This window comes from Danio rerio, chromosome 17 (genome assembly GCF_049306965.1).
Source record: "Danio rerio strain Tuebingen ecotype United States chromosome 17, GRCz12tu, whole genome shotgun sequence".
NCBI lineage: Eukaryota > Metazoa > Chordata > Actinopteri > Cypriniformes > Danionidae > Danio > Danio rerio.
This window is the reverse complement of record NC_133192.1, coordinates 45,997,708-46,019,930: the sequence shown is the minus strand read 5'-3', so window position 1 is coordinate 46,019,930 and position 22,223 is coordinate 45,997,708. Positions and strand designations below refer to the sequence as shown.

Sequence of the window (22,223 nt, the reverse complement as noted above, 5' to 3'; positions counted from 1 at the left end):
ATTTCTCAGTAGTAGAAAATATACTTGTTTGTTCTAAAACCAAGAATACCACACTGACAAACACAGCTCTGCACATGATGAGGAAGATCTGATTCTAGACACGAGTGAATAGAAACTAACTAAATGAAACTAACAAAAATTATAAAAAATTTCTGATAATTAATGATAAGAAATTTTTTTTGTACCTAAAAGCTCCATGTTGAGAACCTAAACATACAGTGCATCCGGAAAGTATTCATAGCGCTTCACTTTTCCACATTAGTTTTATGTTACAGCCTTATTCCGAAATGGATTCAATTCATTTTATTCCTCAAAATACTACACACAATACCCCATAATGACCATGTGGAAAAAGATATTTTGAAAGTGTTGCAAATTTATTGAAAATAAATAACCTGAAGAATCACATGTACATAAGTAGTCACAGCTTTTGCTCAAGTCGTTTTGATTATGATGCCACAAGCTTGGCATACCTATCTTTGGGAATTTTTGCCCATTCCTCTTTGCAGTACCTCTCAAGCTCTATCAGATTGGATGGGAAGCGACAGTGTATAGCCATTTTCAGATCTTTATAGAGATGTTCAGTAGGATTTAGTCCTGGGCTCTGGCTGGGCCACTCATGGACATTCACCGAGATGTTGTGAAGCCACTCTATTGATATTTTGGCAGTGTGCTTTGGGTCATTGTCATGCTGGAAGATGAACCGTTGCCCCAGTCTGAGGTCAAGAGCACTTTTCATTCAGGATGTCTCTGTACATTGCAGCATTTATCTTTCCCTCTATCCTGACTAGTCTTCCAGTTCCTGCTGCTTAAAAATATCCCCACAGCAGGATGCTGCAACCACCATGGATGGTATTTGCCTGGTGATGAGCTGTGCCTGTTTTTTTCCAAGCGTAATCCCTGGCATTCACTCCAAAGAGTTCAATTTTAATTTCACCAGACCAGAGAATTTCTTATGGTCTGCAGGTATTCCTTAGTTTCTTATGGTCTGAGAGCCCCTTAGATGCCTTTGGCAAGTTCCAGGCAGTGGGTGGCTTCCATCTGGCCACTCTATCATACAGGCCTGATTGGTGGGTTGCTGCACAGATGGTTGTCCTTCTGTAAGGTTCTCCTCTCTCTACAGAAGAATGCCAGAGCTCAGACAGAATGACTATCGGGTTATTGATCACCTCCTTAACTAATGGCCCACTCACAATATGCTATCCGTATTGTGCCCAGGCTCGTTTCCCGGATTGTTTGAGAAGTGTGAGTGCGCTGAATCAGGCTCAGGCACAGTTCACTTAAATGGCCCTGGCCCAACAAGCCAGAATAAAAAAAACTACCGGCAGCCTGGCGTAGTTTATTAAATACGCAAACCACTCACTGCATGAGAGCTGCGCATCTTCAGCAAACCTCCTAATTCCTGCAGCACGAGGGCTTTATGATTGTTTATGAGCGGCAAAAGTGGCTGATCTGTTCGGCGAAATATCTGACTGCATGTCACTGCATCCCTAAGGACTAAATCGATATAACTAGAGAAATCTCCACTGTGCTAAGCGAGAGCGCTTACTGAACAGCACTGCATCTATGACGTAAGCGTGCCCAGGCCCGATTGTAATGTGAGTGCGGGCTGTCGGGAGAGACGGGAGAGGGGACAAGCGTGCTCTGGCCCGGTTCAAGGCAACTGTACATAGTTTGAGTACACCCTAAGACCCTTCTTCCCCGATCACTCAGTTGGGATAGCCAGACAGCTCTGGTGGTTCCAAACATTTTTTTAGTTACGGATGATAGAAGCCACTGTGCTCATTAAAACTTTCAAAGCAGCAGAATTTTTTTTGTAACCTTCCCCAGCCTTGTGCCTTGAGACAATCCTGTCTGAGAGGTTTACAGACAATTCATTTGTCTTCATGCTTGGTTTTGGCTTTGACATGCACTGTCAACCCTGGGACCTTTTATAGACAGGTGTATGCCTTTTCAAATTATGTCCAATCAACTGAATTACCACAAGTGAACTCCTATTAAGCTGCTGAAATATCTCAAGAATGATCAGTGGAAACAGAATGTACCGGAGCTCAATTTAGATCTTTACGGCAAGGGCTGTAAATACTAATGTACATGTGATTTTTCAGGATTTTTATTTTTAATAAATTTGCAACAATTTCAAAAAATCTTTTTTTCACATTGTCATTATATGGGGTATTGTGTGTAGGATTTTGAGGAAATAATGGAAAATAATTCATTTTGGAATAAGGCTGTAACAAAAAAAGTGGACAAATTGAAGCGCCATGAATACTTTCCGGATGCACTGTATATAAGTATCCCTAAAGGTATACTTTTTGAAAATGTACTACACTATTGGCAGTTTTTGCATTTCCATTTCTGAAGTTTTAAAAAAATATATAAATTAGGTTTTTATTCTATTTGTTTTTCCTACTATGGAAGTCAATGGTTAAGGGTTTTTAGCTTTCTTCAAAATAACTTTTGTGTTCATTATATGAAAGAAAGTCAAAAAGGTTTGAAACCACATTTTTTGCCAATACAGATCAATACAGTTCAATTCAATAAAATACCCATGTAAGAAAATTAAAATCCTGTTTATATATTAATTATAATTCCTTTTATTTATATAGCTCTTTTCAGCTTACTTAATGAGATGATATAGGAAATGAGCTGCTCTCGAGCTTATGCTCTAGTTGCTATAACAACAACTCCAGGATGAGCTTCAAAGAATCAAGCAATCCTGGTCAAATTGTCAACAGTTAAATGCACTTTTTTTTTCATGTGGGCACACACAAAGAATTGAAATGTCTGTTTGTTGGGTCTCTCCGCAGCAGCGCCCTCATCAGGAACCTGGAAAGCGGATACCGTCATGGAGTGGTCGACCAATCTGGATGGAGAAGATGGTGCTGGGGAGGGTGAAGGTCCCACACACCTTTGTCATTCACACCTACACTCGTCCCACCATCTGCCAGTATTGCAAACGCCTCCTCAAAGGCCTTTTCCGGCAGGGCATGCAGTGCAAAGGTTTGTTTCACCACTTCTGTCTCTCTCTCCAATAAAGACAGTAATGTATTGTAAATGATTATGCATTTTCTTCACCAGACTGTAAATTCAATTGTCACAAGCGATGTGCTTCAAAGGTACCAAAAGACTGTCTTGGAGTCTTCAATGGAGGTATGGTTTTAGGTTTAGCAATCAGCTAAATGGTAAAAATGCACTGCTAAAAACATTATTAAAGTGTGCACTGTGTAATTTCAGAGCCGGCCAGTCCCGGTCCAGACTCTGACAGCACTATGGAGGTGGACAGCAGTGATGTGAACAGTGATAGTGGCCGAGGACTAGATGATTCAGAGGAACCCACAACTCCCGAGGACAAGATCTTCTTCATGGACTCTCCCTTCATGGACAGAGAGAAAGACGAAGAACCTGTGAAGACCATCAGGTACAGAATAAATAACTGTTTTAGTTAAAGCATAGAGTTTTAGATCAGAGTTTAAATCACAGTTTGCCCTGCAATCTAAAATACATTTTTAAATTAAATACAGTTTCAAACTTTTAGGGCCAGACTTTTTCCTTTTAATGTAACACAAACAAATTGATTTTCAAGCCTTTTTTACAAAGCTAGTTAAAAAAAATAAATCACAGGGTTAAAATTTTTGTGTTAGCTTCAATGAGATCAATGCTTTAATTGTACTATAGCTTGATGGTTCAGTTTTTTTTCTGATCAACACTGGTATTTCTTTTGTCTCTCTTAAGTCCCTCCACAAGCACCAACATCCCACTGATGCGTGTGGTTCAGTCAGTCAAGCACACCAAACGCAGGAGCTCTACTGTGGTCAAAGAAGGCTGGATGGTGCACTACACTAGCAAAGACAATCTGGTCAGAGTTACTCCAAAGCCACATGCAGAACTGTTGTTTATCAATATGATTTATGAGAACAATACATCTTCTTAAGAGATAACTGTAATATAGTAATGAAGAGAGATTGAACTGATGTTTATTATTTGTAGGGAGGCACAAAATTTTCATCATAGACCATTTCAAAGTGGTCATGTTATTGGCCCATGATCATTTCCTGCTTGTTATCAACTATTTCATAACTGCAACAAGAAGCAATTTAATCATAACTTAATGTTAAAACAGCTATCATAACATTAATTGGTCACTTTATTTTGATGGTCCATTTGTTGAATTGAAGTTACTTTGCATCTACATGCCTACCAAAAGTAGACTGTTAGGTTGAAGTTAGCTTTGGGGTTAGGGTCAAGGTTCGTGTAAGTTGGCTAACTAGCAAAGTTTCTTACAGTCAGTTAAATGTCCATTGAAGGAGCAGTATCAGGAGATATTAAGCAGACAGTCTACTAATACTCATACCAATACTAATATTTATTAATATGTGGCTCTTTTTTAGGACTCTCTTGAGCTATAGAATATAAAAATGTAAAACAGGATATACGTTGGGACAATTGTTTTTCTTTACATCCCTCGAAATGGTCTATTCAAATTTTCTATTATCTATATTAATTTGGATACCTGGGCTCAGGTTTTCAGCCAATACAGAGTACCGATTCAACACCTGGGTGTGTGTTTTTAAAAACAGCTGCTAGCCTTGTATAAATTAATCTAATTATTTTATGGTGAGCTACATATACATGAGCTATATTCAGTGAACTAGAGTATTTCATTATCAGACATACATTTTTAATATTATTTACTGATCTACACTGAAAAAGAACTTGAAATTAAAGCTAACACTGTAAAATGAAAACAACAAAATAAGGCATTTAGTTTTTTTTTTTTTTTTTTTAATATAAAGAAAAAACAGCAACTTATACTCAACCTATACTACAATGCTGGCGATAAATCTGATTGTCTGCACATCTTTTAGTTTACATGAAATGGGCACTTTACATAGCCAACCATGAAAACCATTCACTGTCAGTGAAATTTTACTGTCTATAAAATGTAGTTATTTGCTTGTTTTTTTATTGGTGTAGTTTAAGTTATTGAATTAAATAGAAAAAGTCTTACAAAATTGCATTATATAATTTCATAAAATTATAAATGATCATTACAAAGCATTCTCAGTTTTGCCTGTTTAGGTTGTAAATATGTACTACTATGTATATGAATATGTACTACTGTTCCAAATAATTGCAGTGACTTATGAAGATATCGTTACCTTGGTATAAGGTTCTATCTGCGTTCTTAATGATTTTGAGATGTTGGGCTGCATAGTTTTTGCATTCCATATAGTAAACAGTATGTGTGTAACATTTGTTTTTTAAATAAAAAGTCTTAAAATTTGAACAACTTCTAAAAAAAATCCTACAATGTAAATAAGTTGTCAATTAATAAGAAAAGGTCAAAAACTCAATTTTGAAAAAAATGTCAGATAGAACCTTTCAATTTTAAGGTGACTATATGTCATCTGATGTTAAGCAGAAATGGTGCATAGTATAGCATTTTATATCAAGTGCTATTTAATGGACAGATTTTTTTCAACACATTTTAAATATACATTTCTTTAAACAACCATTTAAAAAAATGTCTGATGGTAAATTACACTAAACGCTTACTATTTTAGGTCTGTTAGGATTACTAAATGATTTACATTTGCTAAATGCCAGAATAATGAGAGAATTTTTATTTTTAGATTTTTTTATTCATTTGTAGACCGTTTACATACATTTCCTTGGTATTTTTTAGCTTTGTTTTTACACTGTATAACTTTGGTCAAATGTTTTGGGTATCCTTCGACAAGCTTCTCAGAATAGTTTAAAGGAATTTTGACCCATTCCTCCTGACAGAATTGGTGTATAACTGTGTCAGATTTGTTGGCTGTCTTGCTCGCACAAGCTTTTTCAACTCTTTTTTTTTAACTTTTCTTTTTTTTTTTCAACAATTTTTTATAGGATTAAGATCAGGGCTTTGTGATGGCCACTCCAAAACAGCCACTCTGTTGTCCTTAAAGCACATTTTAACTAATATGGCAGTATGCTTAGGTTCATGGTCTGTTTGGAATACCCCATTTGTGGCCATGTTTTAATTTCCTGGCTGATGTCTTAATGTTGCTTCAGTATTTCTACATAATGTTCTTTCTTCGTGATGCCATCTATGTTGTGAAGTGGACCAGTCCCTCCTGCTGCAAAACAGCCCCACAACATGATGCTGCCGCCCCCATACTTCACAGTTGGGATGGTGTTCCTAGGCTTTTAAGCTTTCCCCTTTGTCCCCAAACGTAACACTGGTCATTATTTCCAAACAGTTCAATTTTTAGTTCCATCAGACCACAGGACCTGTCTCAAACAATGATTCTTTTTCCCAGTGTAATTTAGCAAATTGTAATCTGGCTTTTTTTTTTTATTCTGGCTTGTTGATTTTCCCATGTTAACACACAAGGAAGCAGTGTGTTTGAGGTTTTCTTGAAATACTATTCTACAGTTATGCCTCCAATCAGAAACTTCCAAAACCTTGATATCATCACCTGAGCTTTTTCAGAGGCATAATAATCTTATTGTATGTAAACTTGAATTTCAAGTTATAACAATTTCTCAGAAAAAATATCTCTCTCGTTATTCTGCTATTAAGCAAAATAGAAATTAATTAGATAATCCTAACTTACCTAAAAGAGAAATAGTTTAGTCACATTACCATCTGACTTTTTTAATGGTCATGTGCCTTTTATACAGTGTATTTCAGAATTATTAGCTCACCTTTGATTAATATTCATTATAATTTTAAAATTAAACTTTCTCCAGAAGAAAAAAAATTAGGAAATACTGTGAAAAAATCATTGCTCTGTTAAACATCATTTGGGAAGTATTTGAAAAAATTAAAATAAAAACCACAGGAAGGCTTATATTTTTTACTTCAACTGTTTATATGATTATAATTTAAAATATATAAATTATTATTATAAATTTATATATTTATAATATGGCCTCTACATTGTATCACTTTCAACCTATACAAGTTTACCTTTTCTGTAGGTATGCATTAAAATCTGCTAATGTACATAATGGTTTCAGCGTTGTCTTGGGTGTCTTGACAGTGTTGGATTAATTATGCAGTCCATATCAAGTCTATGTCATGACTGAATGTTTAAATGTGTTTTGTCTTCAGAGAAAGAGACACTACTGGAGACTGGATAGCAAGTGTCTGACTCTGTTTCAGAACGACTCAGGAGCCAAATATTACAAAGTAAGAGATCTACTCACATTGAACTAAAACACTTTAGTGACATCAAATGAAGTGTATTAAAGTGCAACTGTGATGCTGTGTTGGCTGAAAAATGTGACATTCATGTGTAATGTTGTTTAGAGTAACCTTTAGAATGACATAGGTAATTATAATATTGCTCATGTGTTACTACTGAAAACGATAATCTGCTGTCCATCTTTGACCTTTTAATGTCAAAACATTATAATTAATATGGGGTATTGCAGACAAAGTTTTTCCCTTTTATAAACAGCAGTGAGTGTTTGTGGTACAATAAGTACCACAGAAATACCCATCTTCCTCTGCTTCACTTGAGATACAGGAAGATACAGTGAGATACAGGAAGCAATGTTTTTTTAAACATAAACTAAAAGTAAGACTAAAACAATAAAATAAAAATTAAATGAAAAACTAGCAACAGTCACTGAAATAAAATAAAAAAAATAATCATTTTCACATTTAAAAAGCACTGTAATGGAAAATCTCAGCTTCATCTGTTTATGGAAGTACCAGTAGATGGCACTTTTACACACATCTGTCATATGTCAAGCATAATGCAATACATAAACATATTTTCTAAAAGGGGTGGTCCAGAGTTTATTTTTAAGGCTTGGTTGTGTTTATGGGGTGCAAAGCAATGTGTGCTCATGCTTCATTTGTAAAAAAACATTTAAAAAGCACACTATTTTTTTCATATATCTTACTTTATTTAAATACTGCTTATCCGCTAACACGAAAACCTCCACCGAAAGCTTGCCCTGTGATTCGTAGATTGGCTCCACGTCATGAGAAAGTGGCATGCCTCAACTTACACAAGCTTTGCAGTTGTGTAAATACTGCCAGTCAGTGTAGCTGTATCAGTTTGAGCCTGAATCAGCTAGAAAATGAAGAGGACACAGCTGAATCTCATGCCTGCCCCTAAAATAAAATCTGACAAGTGCCTTTCATATATATTCAGAATAAGCATGTTTAAGTAATATGAAACGTTCACATATCTTTTGTGGAGAGCATGGAAAGCGGCAGTATAGAGAGACAATGAAGACGCTTGTGAAGATTGTGGTTGTTTACATGGGTTTGACAAATACATATAAATATGTAGCTAAATTGTTAACTGTGCCAAACAGCATTTCTCATTGTTTGCATCCTTGTATACATCCTTTCTGCAACATACTGTTAATGCTAGAAACTATGGATGTTACTTTAACAAATAAAATACTTACAGGTTGTGGTTCACAATCCACATCTTCTTCTATTATGGTTGGAGCTGCTCTTTCTTTAAAGAGTTTTTAGCTGAATCCAGCACTAAACTTAGTTTGGATGGTATTTTAGCTTTCTCTGCTATAACATTACAGCGCCTCCTGCCACGCCCCTTCGATGCACGGGATGTATGCATGAAACCTAAAGAGTTAATGACTCCATTAACCTGAATGTATTTTTCTGTAGTCAAACTTTGTTCGCTGTTGGCTTTGCTAAGCTAATTCTGCAAAAGCCAATGTCTCCTTTTGCAGTGACATTCAAATATTTTGTTTGTGTTTACACATCTACATTACATGAACTAAAGTTTAAAAAAATTATATCTTAGTGGACCACCTCTTTAATCAACATAAATCCACATCTGTCTGTTCTTCATTTGTATTGCATTTTATAAGGTTTTGGGTTCAGTGTTTGTTCAAGCTATTAATAAGACGTTTGCACAATAGTCCATGTAAGCTGTGCAAACATTAAAGGTAACCTTGCTTGAAACTGGATGTGTTCTATTAACTCTGCTAAACTATAGTTGCTAAAACTAAAACTAGGGGCGCAGTAGATAGTGCTGTCGCCTCACAGCAAGAAGGTCACTGGTTCAAGTCTCGGCTGGGTCAGTTTCTGTCTGGAGTTTGCATGTTCCCCCCGAGATCGCGTGAGTTTCGTCTGGATGCTCCAGTTTCCCCCACAGTCCAAAGATGTGCGGTACAGGTGAATTGGGTAAGCTAAATTGTCTGTAATGTGTGTGTGTGAATGAGAGTGAATGAGTGTTTCCCAGTGATGGGTTGCGGCTGGAAGGGCATCCGCTGCGTAAATCATGTACTGGATAAGTTGGTGGTTCATTCCATTGTGGCAATCCTAGATTAATAAAGGGACTAAGCTGAAAAGAAAACGAATAAATGACTGAAAACTGAAACTAAATATACATACTAAATAGAAATGCATGCACTAAATAAAAAAGCTAAACTGAAACTAGCAAAGCCATTGATGTAATGAACTAAATTTAAACTGAATTGGACAGCAAATTTAAAATTAGTATCAAAATAAAACAAATTAGGTTAAAATGTATAACTATAATAATCTTGTCAGGAAGTGCTTCGGTGTCACTTTGTAGTGTGATGATCTAGTTTTAGTACTGTTATAAATAAAACAAGAATAATAACTTATTGGTTAAACTTAATTTTTTAATATGCATTTTTAATTTAACTTTTCATTGGTTAACTTGTTACATTGTAACTATCAATTTAACTATGCAGTATACAAATAATTACATACTTACTAAATGGTTAGGGTTAGAACAAGTTAGGTTTAGGGTTCGTTAAATTTTAAATCTCAATGCAGGGTTCATACGGTCATGGAAAACCTGGAAAAGCCATGGAGTTTTGACATGACATTTTTCAGGCCTTGAAAAGTTTTGTAAAAACAGAAAAACCCACAAAGTTTTGAAAAAGTCAAGGAAATTAGTTAAACAAATATTTGTATACTTGAATTAGGGCTGCATGCTATTGGAAAAATCTGACATTACCATATTTTGTATTTCTGTGATATATATGGTGATATGAATACAATTTCACCAGATTATTTAACAGGTTACGATATCGATGCTGAAACGATATATTATGCAACCCTAACTTGAATAAAGGTTAGTTGTACTTATTTTCTGTCCTTGGCCAAAAACTTGCTCTGACATTGTTAGTGCTGTGTAAGCATTATCAAAATGTATTTTACATAGATATAAAAAGAAATTTAAACAAAATAGATTGTTGCTTGTTCTATGATATGCTCTAATAAATTTGAGCGTCATTGTTTTTTTTTTTTTTTTTTTTTTTTTACCATGTATATGTAGACATTAGCTGAAACATTACGTCAAGAAAATGTACTTGAAAGTTCTGGAAAAGTCATGGAATCTTAAGAGTAAAAATGTGTATGAACCCTTTCAATATATACTTTACAAAAAATACATACAATTGGTTTCCTTGCTAAAAATCTATTTAAAGGAGTAGGTCACCCAAAACGAAAAATATAATCATCATTTTCACCGACAGGTTGTTCTGAAGCTTAAGGAGTTTCTTTGTTTTTGAGTAATCTTGGTAACCTGTAGATAAACAGAAAACCATCTATTGAAATTGATGTGTATCAATATATCTTCTTTTGTGTTCAGCAGTATTAGTATTAAGCTGTTTGGCTGTATTATGATCAAACAGTTTTGGCACTGTGTGATTGGTCTTGAATGTTCCTGTTTTTGTGAATATTCCTGGAGCAGCTCCTCTGTATTCCCTGCTGTAAAGTCCAAGTCAGTGCCTTGGTGAGACCTTAAGGTGTATTTAAGACTTTTTTACACACCACTTTATCATCAGCTTGGATTTTAACTCTAAAACTCGTCTTACTTGGATATTAAGACATGAATGCAAATTCCTGACAAGTTTATTTGGTTTTGTTAGATTTAGCATCACTTAACACCATACTATAAAATGACTAAAGCGATTTGGTAACAAAGTTTTAATTGTTCTAATTTTTCCTAAACTATATCAATAGTTAGACGGCACACTTAGCACAACGAGGCAGTTTTATGATTTCCTCATGCTTTACATTTAAAGTATAGGGTGAGACATGAACCCGCATTTGATTTTCATCTATAGCATTTGAAAATCATAGCATCCTCTTTGAAGACTGCAGCCCTCTACTTTTGGTTTTTGGGTAGGGGGCTTTCAGTCCTTTTTTCAAGATAACCACAGCCCACCCTCCTATATAATGTATCGGTGGTTAGAGAAAGACTTGCCTACACACTCATACTCTAACACACTGCTGCTGCGCTGCTGCCCTGTAATCATGTAGCTCTTCATAGAGCTGAGTCACATGATTCAGCCAGCAAACCACAAGTACTTCATCTTGTATTCAGAGACCACAGGCACAGCATTTGCTCTGATTGGCCACAGCTACTGTTTTCCTAAAAGCAAGTTAAGGGGCAGAGCTGAAGGTGGCCCCTTAAGAGACTTCACAATCACACTTGGTGCATCGTTTTTCGCATTGTCAATGGGGATCAAGGCCAGACTGTAGCCTTCAGCTGCGTTTGGAGACTGAACAAAGACAAAGCTCATTCTGTTTACATGTGATGAAGAAAACTTGAAATTGTCAGTTTGAACCTGGAGGAAACACGTGGACTTGGAAAGTACTTGGAATAATGAATTTTTAGAGACAGCCAAAATCAGACTGAGCACATTAGGATTTTGGTCCTTAGTGAAGACTTTAAGAAAATTGTTTGAACCTTGGATTGACCGGTGTTTTCTTCACACCAGCAGAATCTTGGTCACAATTTGGATTTGATGAACTTTGTAAATTTCAGCTGGAAGGTTTCCTTGTATGTAACACTCATTTCAGACAAATGTGAGGTGGATTAGTGGTCTAAACTTTGTTATCGGAGCATCTGTGAGTCAGCGCCTGAACTTGTGACTCATTTTCTGACCTACAGGAGATTCCCCTGTCAGAGATCCTGCAAGTGGAGGTCGCACGGGACTTTGGTAGTTTAGCCTTGGGCGGCAACCCACACTGCTTTGAGATCATCACTGCCACTATGGTGTACTACGTGGGGGAAAACACTGGCGGGCCCCACCTGCACATCCACAGCCCTGCTCTTGCTACTGGAGGAGTGGGGCTGGAGGTGGCTCAGAGCTGGGAGAGGGCTATTCGCCAGGCCCTGATGCCTGTTCCTGTCACACCACAGCCCAGTGTGGGCACTGCTGCAGGCCAGAGCAAAGATCACAGTGAGTACTGAAAATGGCTCTTTCTGCCATTAAACAGAAAAAAAAATTGATATTTAACTTAATACAGTTTTAGTGGCTCAAAATTTATACTACAGTGAAAAATTTGAGTAAGAATTACTTTGAAACAGTATTCACTCAGTAATCTGTTGCTGAAAGTGAAGAGAAACAGCAAGTCACACAATTTAAGATGACTGATAATGTATTTTCTTGTAAAATGTCCTTCAATATACTTTATAATATGAAAGTTTATTTACACCTTTTAAATATAAAAAATGATAAAATATTTAAAAGATTAATAATATGATAAATAAAAGGAATTACTTTTCATTTTGTTGTAAATATCAAAAATAATTACAAACGGATATATATAGTATATTGTTAAAGTCAGAATTTTTAGCCATCTTAAATTATTAGCCCCCTGTATATTTTTCCCCCTAATAACAGAAATACGTTTTAAAAACACATTTCTAAGCATAATAGATTTAATAATTAATGTCTATTAACTGTTTTATTATCTTTTCCATAATTACAGTACTTAATATTACATTTAAAGGTATATCTGGGTTAATAGGGATAATAGGGAGGGCTAAAAGTTTTGACTTTATCTGTATGTGGATGGATGGATGGATGGAGATAGATAGATAGATAGATAGATAGATAGATAGATAGATAGATAGATAGATAGATAGATAGATAGATAGATAGATAGATGGATGGATGGATGGATGGATGGATGGATGGATGGATGGATGGATGGATGGATGGAGATCGATGGACGGACGGACGGACGGACAGATGGACAGATAGAGAGACAGACAGACAGACAGACAGACAGACAGATCTATCAGATGGTATTTTGAAATGGTATTTTGCAATAATCGTCATTTTTGGTTATGTACATCTAGCATTTTTTCATCTAGCATGTACATCTAGACATGATTGTTGTTTGACGATGAAGTTATTAATCATAAAACACTCAAAAGAGAGATGCGATAATAATAGATAATAAGAAACGAAAAAGTTTAAAGCATATTAAAAAATAGAGCTGGAGAAAAAATAAAAAAATTAAAAAATGCACCATTAATAATGTTTGAATGGTGCATTTTAGGCAGATTTGCAGTTGTGGAGAGTAAACAGCAGAGCTTTATTTTTTAATATCCTGATGCACCTCTATTTAATTGTGTTGAGAGACAAAAGATTAAAAAGGTTTGACAGGTCTGGATTAATGAAAGCTGTTTAGTTACGAAGCAAACACACTTTTGATTCAGTATTCAGAGGAGATTTCAGCCCACCGAAGAGTGACATGCTTAATTAAGGTTTGGCCTGTAGAGCAGAGTAACCAGGCCAAATCCAGCCTGAAAAATAAACAGAAAACACATTAGAGAATTACTGTTCAGCTCAGCCGTGTTGTTCTTTGAGAAATTTACATTTTATTAAATTTTTCAGATATTCTTTGTTTATATTATTCACACAGTCAAAAAGGAAATTAGGGTTGAGTGATTACAAAGTTAAATGACAAAGCTTGTGACAAGTTACAATTTGTTTTGTGTCTTGGATGTGATACAAATTACAAATTTATCAATTTTTCTGTGACATGTTTTTCAAATACAAATTTACATTATCTCTATGTATTAACAAAAGTAATCCAAAGATCATCACACTATTTTTGTGTTTGCGTGTGTATTTCAGAGGAACTGTCCATCAGCATTTCTGTATCAAACAGTCAAATCCAGGAAAATGTGGTGAGTGTTTAACTGTGTTACAATATTTCACAACTAAACACTCTCATTATTCACACTTCTGCATGTTCGGTCATGTTCATGGTCAAGTCACGCCGCAAGATAACTATGAAGAACTAAGAGAGGAAATACAACGTTTGTGGGTGTTAATAATCATGAATTTAACTGTATACAGAGAAACAGAGAAATTTGAGTTGAATGTACTGAAAATATTCAGTATTTATTATTCAAGGTTAGTCTCTCAGATCATTTTTAAGGAGTTTTAAAGTTTTTTTTTTTTTTTTTTTTTTTACAGCGCTCACCACAGCATTTCAATCAAGGTTAGGGTCTGAAATATGACTTGACTTTTAAACACCTTGATTTTCAGAAATACTGTTTTAGATTTACTGCTTTGTTTGGGACCATTGTTTTATTGCTTAACCCAGTTTTGTTACCTGAAGCCTCTAGTGCAGGGGTAGGCAAACTCGGTCCTGGAGGGCTGGAGTCCTGCACAGTTTAGCTCCAACACTAATCTAACACACCTGAACATGCTAATCAGTGTCTTCAAGAGCACTAGAAATCTATAAGCAGGTGTGTTTGATTAGAGTTGGAGCTAAACTGTGCAGGACACCGGCCCTCAAGGGCGGGGTTGACCACCTCTGCTCTAGTGGACATATTATAGAAAGTTTCTTATCTTAGGCATTAATTTAAGATATAATGTGTTAAATCAGGATTCTTTTTTTCACAGGTTCGTAATATATATTACCAAGTATATATTACCAAGTCTAAACTTGGTTTTGGATTCTTATCGTATCTTTACTGTAGTTACAAAATGTAAAATTTTGTCATCCAGTTTCAAAATTCACTTTCAGTTTTGTTACCAAACAGCCAACACTGCACATGCAGCTAATGAGTAACCTAAATAAATTGGATAAAACCATCAGGAAAAAGTAAAACACACAACAAAAAAAAAGTCATTGCGCCCTCTCACTATAGCCAATAATGCTCTGTGATACTTTGTTGGACTCCGTAATGCTGGTAACAGTTTCTGTGTTAATTGTAATACTATGTTGCACAGAAGTCTATAATTATAAGTGTTTTATCATGGAAAGGTCACACATACAGTATTCAGGGTCCATCCAAGAGACTTAATGTTTTTACTTTTCAATATATTTCAAATAATTTTAAAGTTAGGACAGCTATTGGGTTGCTCTAAAGTTCAGTTGTTTTTATGTATTTTTTTGTCAAGTTAGAATGTTTCTGTAATGTCACCTTCCTATCTGTAGTTAAGATGAATAGCTTTTTACCAAGCTTACCAAACAGATATGATAAATTGTAATAGTTCTGTAATACACCACCAGACCAACAAAGTGCTCACAATTCTGCTGATGTTCAATTTAGAAATTTGATTTGATTAACATACTTAAGTTCATACTATATGTAGTTGTTAATCTTTATTTTTCAAATTGTAAGACCTAACAAAAATCAGATAATTTGTTATGTTCTTATAAAGGAAAAAATAACAATTTCATTGGTATCATTAGCCTTGCATATGTGATACGTATGTGATATGAATAGTTACTTAGTGGCTGAGTAAATCTTCTGCCATGCCTTCTTCTGTGTTTAGGATATCAGCTCAATCTATCAGATCTTTGCTGATGAAGTGTTGGGCTCTGGACAGTTCGGCATCGTTTACGGAGGTACATTCTTACAATTGTTCATTTACTTGATAAAATCTCTGAAAATCACATAAACATACATACTAAAATTCTTAAAATATGTACTATTAACCTTGTCTAAAATGTGCATCTATGTCTCTCGTGAGAAATTATATTTAATTGACAGATTCAATTTTTAGATGTAAAAATGTAATTACAAACTTTAAGTTATTTTGTTTCTCTATAAGATTGTTATTTTTTTATATATATATATTTTTTTTTATTTTAGATAACCTACAAATAAATTTTTTTAACTGGCTTAAATTGATTCATATCCATTTTTTACAATGGATTATTGATCAGTTTGATTCCTTATATATATTTACAACCCCAAATCAAAAAAGGTTGGGAAGGTATGGAAAACACAAATACAAAAAGAAAGTAGTGATTTCTAAATTTATTTTGACTTGTGTTTCATTGCAGGCAATACACCAAACATTATTTAATGTGTTCCTCATGATTTTTGTTGTTGTTGTTGTTGTTTTTTTTTTGTTTTTGTTTTTTCAAAATAAACACATTCCAATTGTGGTTCTTGCAACACATTAAAAAAAATTTTGAAACAGTATAGCATCTACCACTTTGTAATGTTGCCATTCCTTTTCACAACACTTAAAGACGTTGAGGGACTAAAAGCACTAAGTGATGAAGTATTTAAGGTGTAATTTTGACCCATCCTTTCTGCAAAATTCTTAAGGTGGGCAACAGTACTGTGTCTTCATGGTCACATTTTGCGATTCGAAATGTGCTACACATTCTCTATTGGGGACATGTTGAGACTGCAGGCAGGCCAGTATCCTCTTTCTCAACAGCCAGGACTTTAAGGGTACTGACATAACTTAATGCAGGCTCTGGCATTTGGACTTGTTCCTGGTAAAAATCTGGATGATCCTTTTCTTCTTTGGTCTGGAGCACAGTGTCCATTTCTCCCCAAAAATACCTGAAATACTCATTTATCTGACCACAGTACTACTAGTAGACATCATTAACATAGTTTTTTTTTTTTTTTAACAGTTTTAACTGCCATTTGTGGATGTAACTATGCATTGTGGGCCATAGTAATCCTGAGCCCATGAATTGATAACACTTAAAATTAAATGAGGATTATTGACGCAGAGCTGCCTGAGGGATCAGAGATCACGGTTGTTCAACTTAGGCCTGCACTGTTGTGCAACTGATGCACTTAAATTCATCCAAATTCCTTAAATCTTTAAATTATCCAAATGTCCTCCAATCTTTTTTGGGGAACATTGTTTTTAAGCATCTTAATAATTTTTTCACATATTTGTTTGCAAACTGGCAATAATCCATCCATCTTTGCTCCTAAGGGACTAGACCTATCTTGGATGATTCTTTTGTACCAACTCATAATTAAAATCACCTGTTGACAACACCTGTTTCAAATCACATCATTTTTTAACCAATTTACCTAAGTTGCTGCTGTCCTAACTATTTTTAAAATGCGTTGCATGTCTGAAAGTATATTTGCACATTTACAAATGAAATGTTGAACCGACAAAACATAACAGATTTTGTGTTCATATTGTCTGCAATTTGCAGGGTTTATATGCTCACTACAAAGTATATACTATACACACCAAAAACATTTTGATAAATTCAATACATCTATTCTATTTTTCACTTGCAACCTAATGTTTTTTTATAGGTGTTATTTCATTTAAAATGTGTGCATTTTGTTATGTCTGTTTTCAAGGGAAACACAGAAAAACAGGAAGAGATGTGGCCATCAAGGTCATAGATAAAATGAGGTTTCCCACCAAACAAGAGAGCCAGCTGAGAAATGAGGTGGCCATTTTACAGGTAATCATCTTTTTTGATGATTATGGAAATGCCATTCTTAATCTTTAGGTTCAAACTGCTGTTGTCATGTAATGTGCATATTGTTCTTTTTTTTGTAGAATTTGCACCATCCTGGGATAGTAAACCTGGAATGTATGTTCGAGACCCCAGAGCGAGTGTTTGTTGTGATGGAGAAACTTCATGGCGACATGCTGGAGATGATCTTGTCCAGCGAGAAGAGCAAACTTCCAGAGCGCATCACCAAGTTTCTGGTCACACAGGTTTGTGCACGTATTTCTCTTCAGATTAGTTTTCTTCTGGTTTATCTGTAGCACAGAGACAAGGCTATGATCTGGATCTCATCTAGAGATGAATCAGAGTGCTGGTTAGAGCTGTGGGGCCCCTGAGGGCCACAGGAGCTCATCCATTAGCCATGGTCTAAAGCCACAGAGCTGCTGTGATGTGGCTCGTATGCTTCTGTCTGTGGTTTCAGAGGCTGCCGTTTCAATGAAAATAAATAGCAAAAACATTGAATAGCTTTGATTTTACCCTGTAGCTTAATGTCAGTGCTATTTGCTTAACATTAAAAGGCTCAACAGTTTTAAGCCATGTGCTTTTTTAAAGTTGTCTATTTTGCACAGTAAAATGTTACTAATAAAAAAAACAATAAAAAGTATTGGTGCACCATTCATTTTTTTCAAACACCCTGCTAACCTACTATAAATCCACACATAAAATGAATTTACAGATCCAAAATTATATTGCATTAAGCCCATGTTCATTAATTATAGATGTTTTACTCATTAAGCTTTAGTCTCATTAAGAATTATAAAGCCAGGTGATTGCCTGAGTAAGCTGTAATAAAAACTTAAATATGATCCTTAAGGTATATTAGTTTTAATCATCAAATTATTAAGTATAGATATTGAGAGAGACTATTGCCACTACCCATGTTATTGGATTTGCTACATGAGACAGAAACAGTAAAGGCAGTGACAGCTGCTGTATAATCGTTTAAATGAACTGCCACACTTTATAGTTTGTGTGTTTATGTCCAAAAAACATTTACATGTTAAAAGCAGGGTGCGAGAGGAAAAAAACAGTCTTTACTACATTACAAACTTAATGAAAATGCAAAGTTAAAGAGCGGTAGAGGGAGTAATGATCTTTCTTCTGCGCAAGTCTTTCTATCTTCTTATAAATCAAGAAAATGTTTTTTTTTTTTTTTTTAAATCACCACAAACAAAAGAACTGATCTAGCGGGAGCTGAATAGGGTGATTAAGAATGTAGCAGTAGAGGTGACTCAACTATGGCTTAATGTCATTATTCCCACAAGAGCACTGCTCACTGATGTATTAATTAATAACATAAATTTCCTTTTTTGCAAACTAACACTTTAAAGCTTCATCATCTGGTTGATGCCTGCATGGATAATAATTATTCTAATAATAATAATAATAATTAATATATTAATAATATTTCTCTTCTTCACTGTCTTAGATCCTTGTGGCTTTGAGACATCTTCATTTCAAGAATATTGTTCACTGTGACCTGAAGCCAGAAAATGTGCTGTTGGCATCTGCTGAGCCTTTTCCTCAGGTAAACAAAAGTCATATATATTAACATATAATAACACCAAGTTACCAAATTGGGATGAATAAACCCCTTTACAAGAGAATTTGTTTTAATGCAACATTTACAGAAATAAATTCAGTTTTGCATGAAGATCTAAGTATTGAATATATATACATACATACATACATATATATATATATATATTTTTTTTTTTCCCCAATTTGGGTTTAACAGAGGTGAAGATTGTTTTAATACAGACTTAACTAAGATTATTGGGTTAACTATGCAGATCAGGGTAATTAGGCAAGTTATTGTATAATGATGGTTTGTTTTGTAGGCTAACGAAAAAAAATTGGCTCAAAGAGGCTAATAACTTAATAACTTTTTCCCAAATTGGTTTTTAAAAAATTAAAACTGCTTTTATTCTAGCCGAAATAAAATAAATATGACTTTCCTCAGAAGAAAAAAAACGTTTATCAGGCATAGTGTGAAAATTTCCTTGCTCTGTTAAACTTCATTTAGGAAATATTTAAAAAAGAAAAAATAATTCAAAAAGGGGCTAATAGTTCTGTACTGTACTGTAATTCAACTTTACTGTATATATATATTGCCCCCCTTTGATTTTTTTTCTTTTTTAATTATTTCAGAGCAAGGTAATTTTACAGTATGCCTGAAAATATTTTTATAATATTCTTATTTGTTTTATTTTGGCTTGAATAAAAGCAGTTTTTAATTTTTAAAAATTATTTTAGGGACAAAAATATTAGCCTCTTCAAGCAATTTTTTTCTTTTGATTGTCCACAGAACAAACCATCATTATACAATAACTTGCCTAATTACCCTAACCCACCTAGTTAATCTAATTAACCTAGGTAACCTTTTAAATGTCAGTGTCTTGTATATATAGACACACATACTGTACACTCCCTGACAAAGATCTTGTTATCAATCCCAGTTGTAAGAGCAGCAAATAATAACTTTAGTTCTAGTTGATCATTTGGAAAAGTTTCTGATGGTAGATTTTTCTGATTATTCGTCTGGTGAGCTGCATTCCTATCATCACAAATACTGTGGAAGACTTTTTGGAACCCACATGGACACAATTTTCTAACAGAAATCAGTAAAAGAAATCATGGAAAAATCATGGTTTGGGGTCACATTCAGTATGGGGTCGTGTGGGAGATCTGCAGAGTAGGTGACAACATCAACAGCATGAGGTATCAGGACATTTGGCTGCCCATTACATTACAAACCACTGCAGGGCAGTCTTTAGCAGGAGAGTGCTCCTTCTCATACTTCAGCCTCTACATCAAACTTCCTGCAAGCAAAGAAAGTCCAGGTGCTCCAGGATTGCCAGCCCAGTTAACAGAAATGAACATTGTTAAGTAAAATTGTAGCATTGTTGGGTAAAATAAAGGAGGAGGCATGGAAGATGAATCCAAAGAATTTTGATGAATTCTGGGAGTTCTTCAGGAACATTTTCTTTGCCATTCCAGATGACTTTATTAATAAGGTATGTGAGTCATTACAGAGATGTATGGATGCAGTCATTATATTTATTCTGTTTCCACTGGACTATGAATTTATATTCTACACTGTACATTGAACTCTACACTGTACACTTTAAATAATTAAAAACCAAGGCACCCCTATATATATATATATATATATATATATATATATATATATATATATATATATATATATATATATATATATATATATATATATATATATATATTTTTTTTTTTTTTTTTTTTTTTTTTTTTTTTTTTTTTTTGTGTAAAAAAAGCGTAATCTAGAGGCCTTTGCCTTTCATATAAGTCACTATGCACACTAAATGATTAACTAGAAGTTATTATTTGTTATTCCTAAAACTTAAATAGGCAACAAGACTTTTGTCAGGTAGTGTTTATATCACCATTTTTATATCGCTTTATGTAGTTTTACTGTATGCACGAGGATAAAGTTAAACATACTTAAATGTCTAAAATAATATGGCCCTCCAGGGGCGCCTCCAAGGGGTGGCCAGGGGTGGCCACGGCCACCCCTCGGTAAACTCTGGCCACCCCTGTGGCCACCCCAATATAATTTTGCGGTTGACATTATTGATTTAAATGAACTTATAAATTCCCAATATTTAGATAAATAAATAAATACATAAATAAATAAATAAAATGCAGTCACTAAATTATTGTTGGTGTTACTGACCTAGCTCTCCCCCTCTGGTTCAATGCTGGTGAAAGCAAACTGACGCATGCGCGCGGAAAACCATTCCCGCGCGCCTCACGCACTCCTGTGTGAATCCCGGATGGTTGTTTGCATGCACGCCGACATAATAGGCACCGCTCATGCGCCGTGAAACCGGAGTAACAGCCTTTTGTGCAGAAGTGTCGGCACGCAGCGAGTTTTTAAGTCGTTTAAAGTTTATATAATATGATGATGATGATGATGATGATGATGTTAATTTCACTAAGCATGCCTTTAAAGCAGAAAGGAGGGATAATGAGTCAGGGAGGTAAGACTTTATAACATGATTTCTCAGCCATGATCTGGTCTAAGACCACAGATAATTCTATAATACATTTTTTGTATTCTTTAGAATTGTCATAATTAATTTTCATGCAAAAGGTTTCTTAAGTGATGTTGGCATATCACTCCAGTTGTTGTTTTCCAGTAATATTTAGGACTAATTTCTGTTATTTATTTAGAATAATAATTGTATAATAATATTAATTGTATTTATTTAGAATAAATATAAATAAATTTTTATATTTATTGAATAACAAATCTAACAATTCAAGAGAGGTGGGGGTGTAAAGGGTGGTTCGCCCAGGGTGTCATTTAAACTAGAACCGCCACTACCCTCCCCGATCGTCCTTGACAGCACACACACACCTTCAATAGACAGCAATGGCTATTTAATATTTACCTTAAGCTACAGTATATCAATAGAAGAAGCTGCATTAATAAAATGGTTCAAAAAGCAATATGGATAAATAATATTATTAGGTATAGTGAGTGTGTATAGTAATGCCTTTTGTTCAGTTTGTTCATTTGTTTGGGTAATTAATAAACTCATTATTCTTTCATTCATTTTCTTTTCGGCTTAGTCCCTTTATTAATCCAGGGTCACCACAGCAGAATGAACCGCCAACTTATCTAGCACATTTTTACACAGCGGATGCCCTTCCAGCTGCAACCCAT

The 22,223-nt window shown here is 34.8% G+C and overlaps 1 protein-coding gene across 6 annotated transcripts in view; it reads left to right on the top strand.

Moving 5' to 3' along the window:
* Positions 1–22,223, top strand: part of prkd3 (protein kinase D3) — a 185,902-nt gene that overhangs the window by 151,512 nt on the left and 12,167 nt on the right. For 3 of the 6 annotated variants that reach the window (XM_009293241.4, XM_073927830.1, XM_073927831.1), the window contains 11 exons: positions 2,814–3,003; positions 3,082–3,153; positions 3,238–3,421; positions 3,736–3,859; positions 7,106–7,183; positions 11,916–12,207; positions 13,897–13,949; positions 15,553–15,625; positions 17,355–17,461; positions 17,560–17,721; positions 18,942–19,040. In XM_009293241.4, the coding sequence (XP_009291516.1) occupies positions 2,814–3,003; positions 3,082–3,153; positions 3,238–3,421; positions 3,736–3,859; positions 7,106–7,183; positions 11,916–12,207; positions 13,897–13,949; positions 15,553–15,625; positions 17,355–17,461; positions 17,560–17,721; positions 18,942–19,040 (1,434 nt within the window). Of the gene's footprint in view, positions 1–2,810; positions 3,004–3,081; positions 3,154–3,237; positions 3,422–3,735; positions 3,860–7,105; positions 7,184–11,915; positions 12,208–13,896; positions 13,950–15,552; positions 15,626–17,354; positions 17,462–17,559; positions 17,722–18,941; positions 19,041–22,223 lie in introns of all 6 variants that reach the window. The other 3 variants (XM_680391.9, XM_073927828.1, XM_073927829.1) reach the window with 1 other exon arrangement.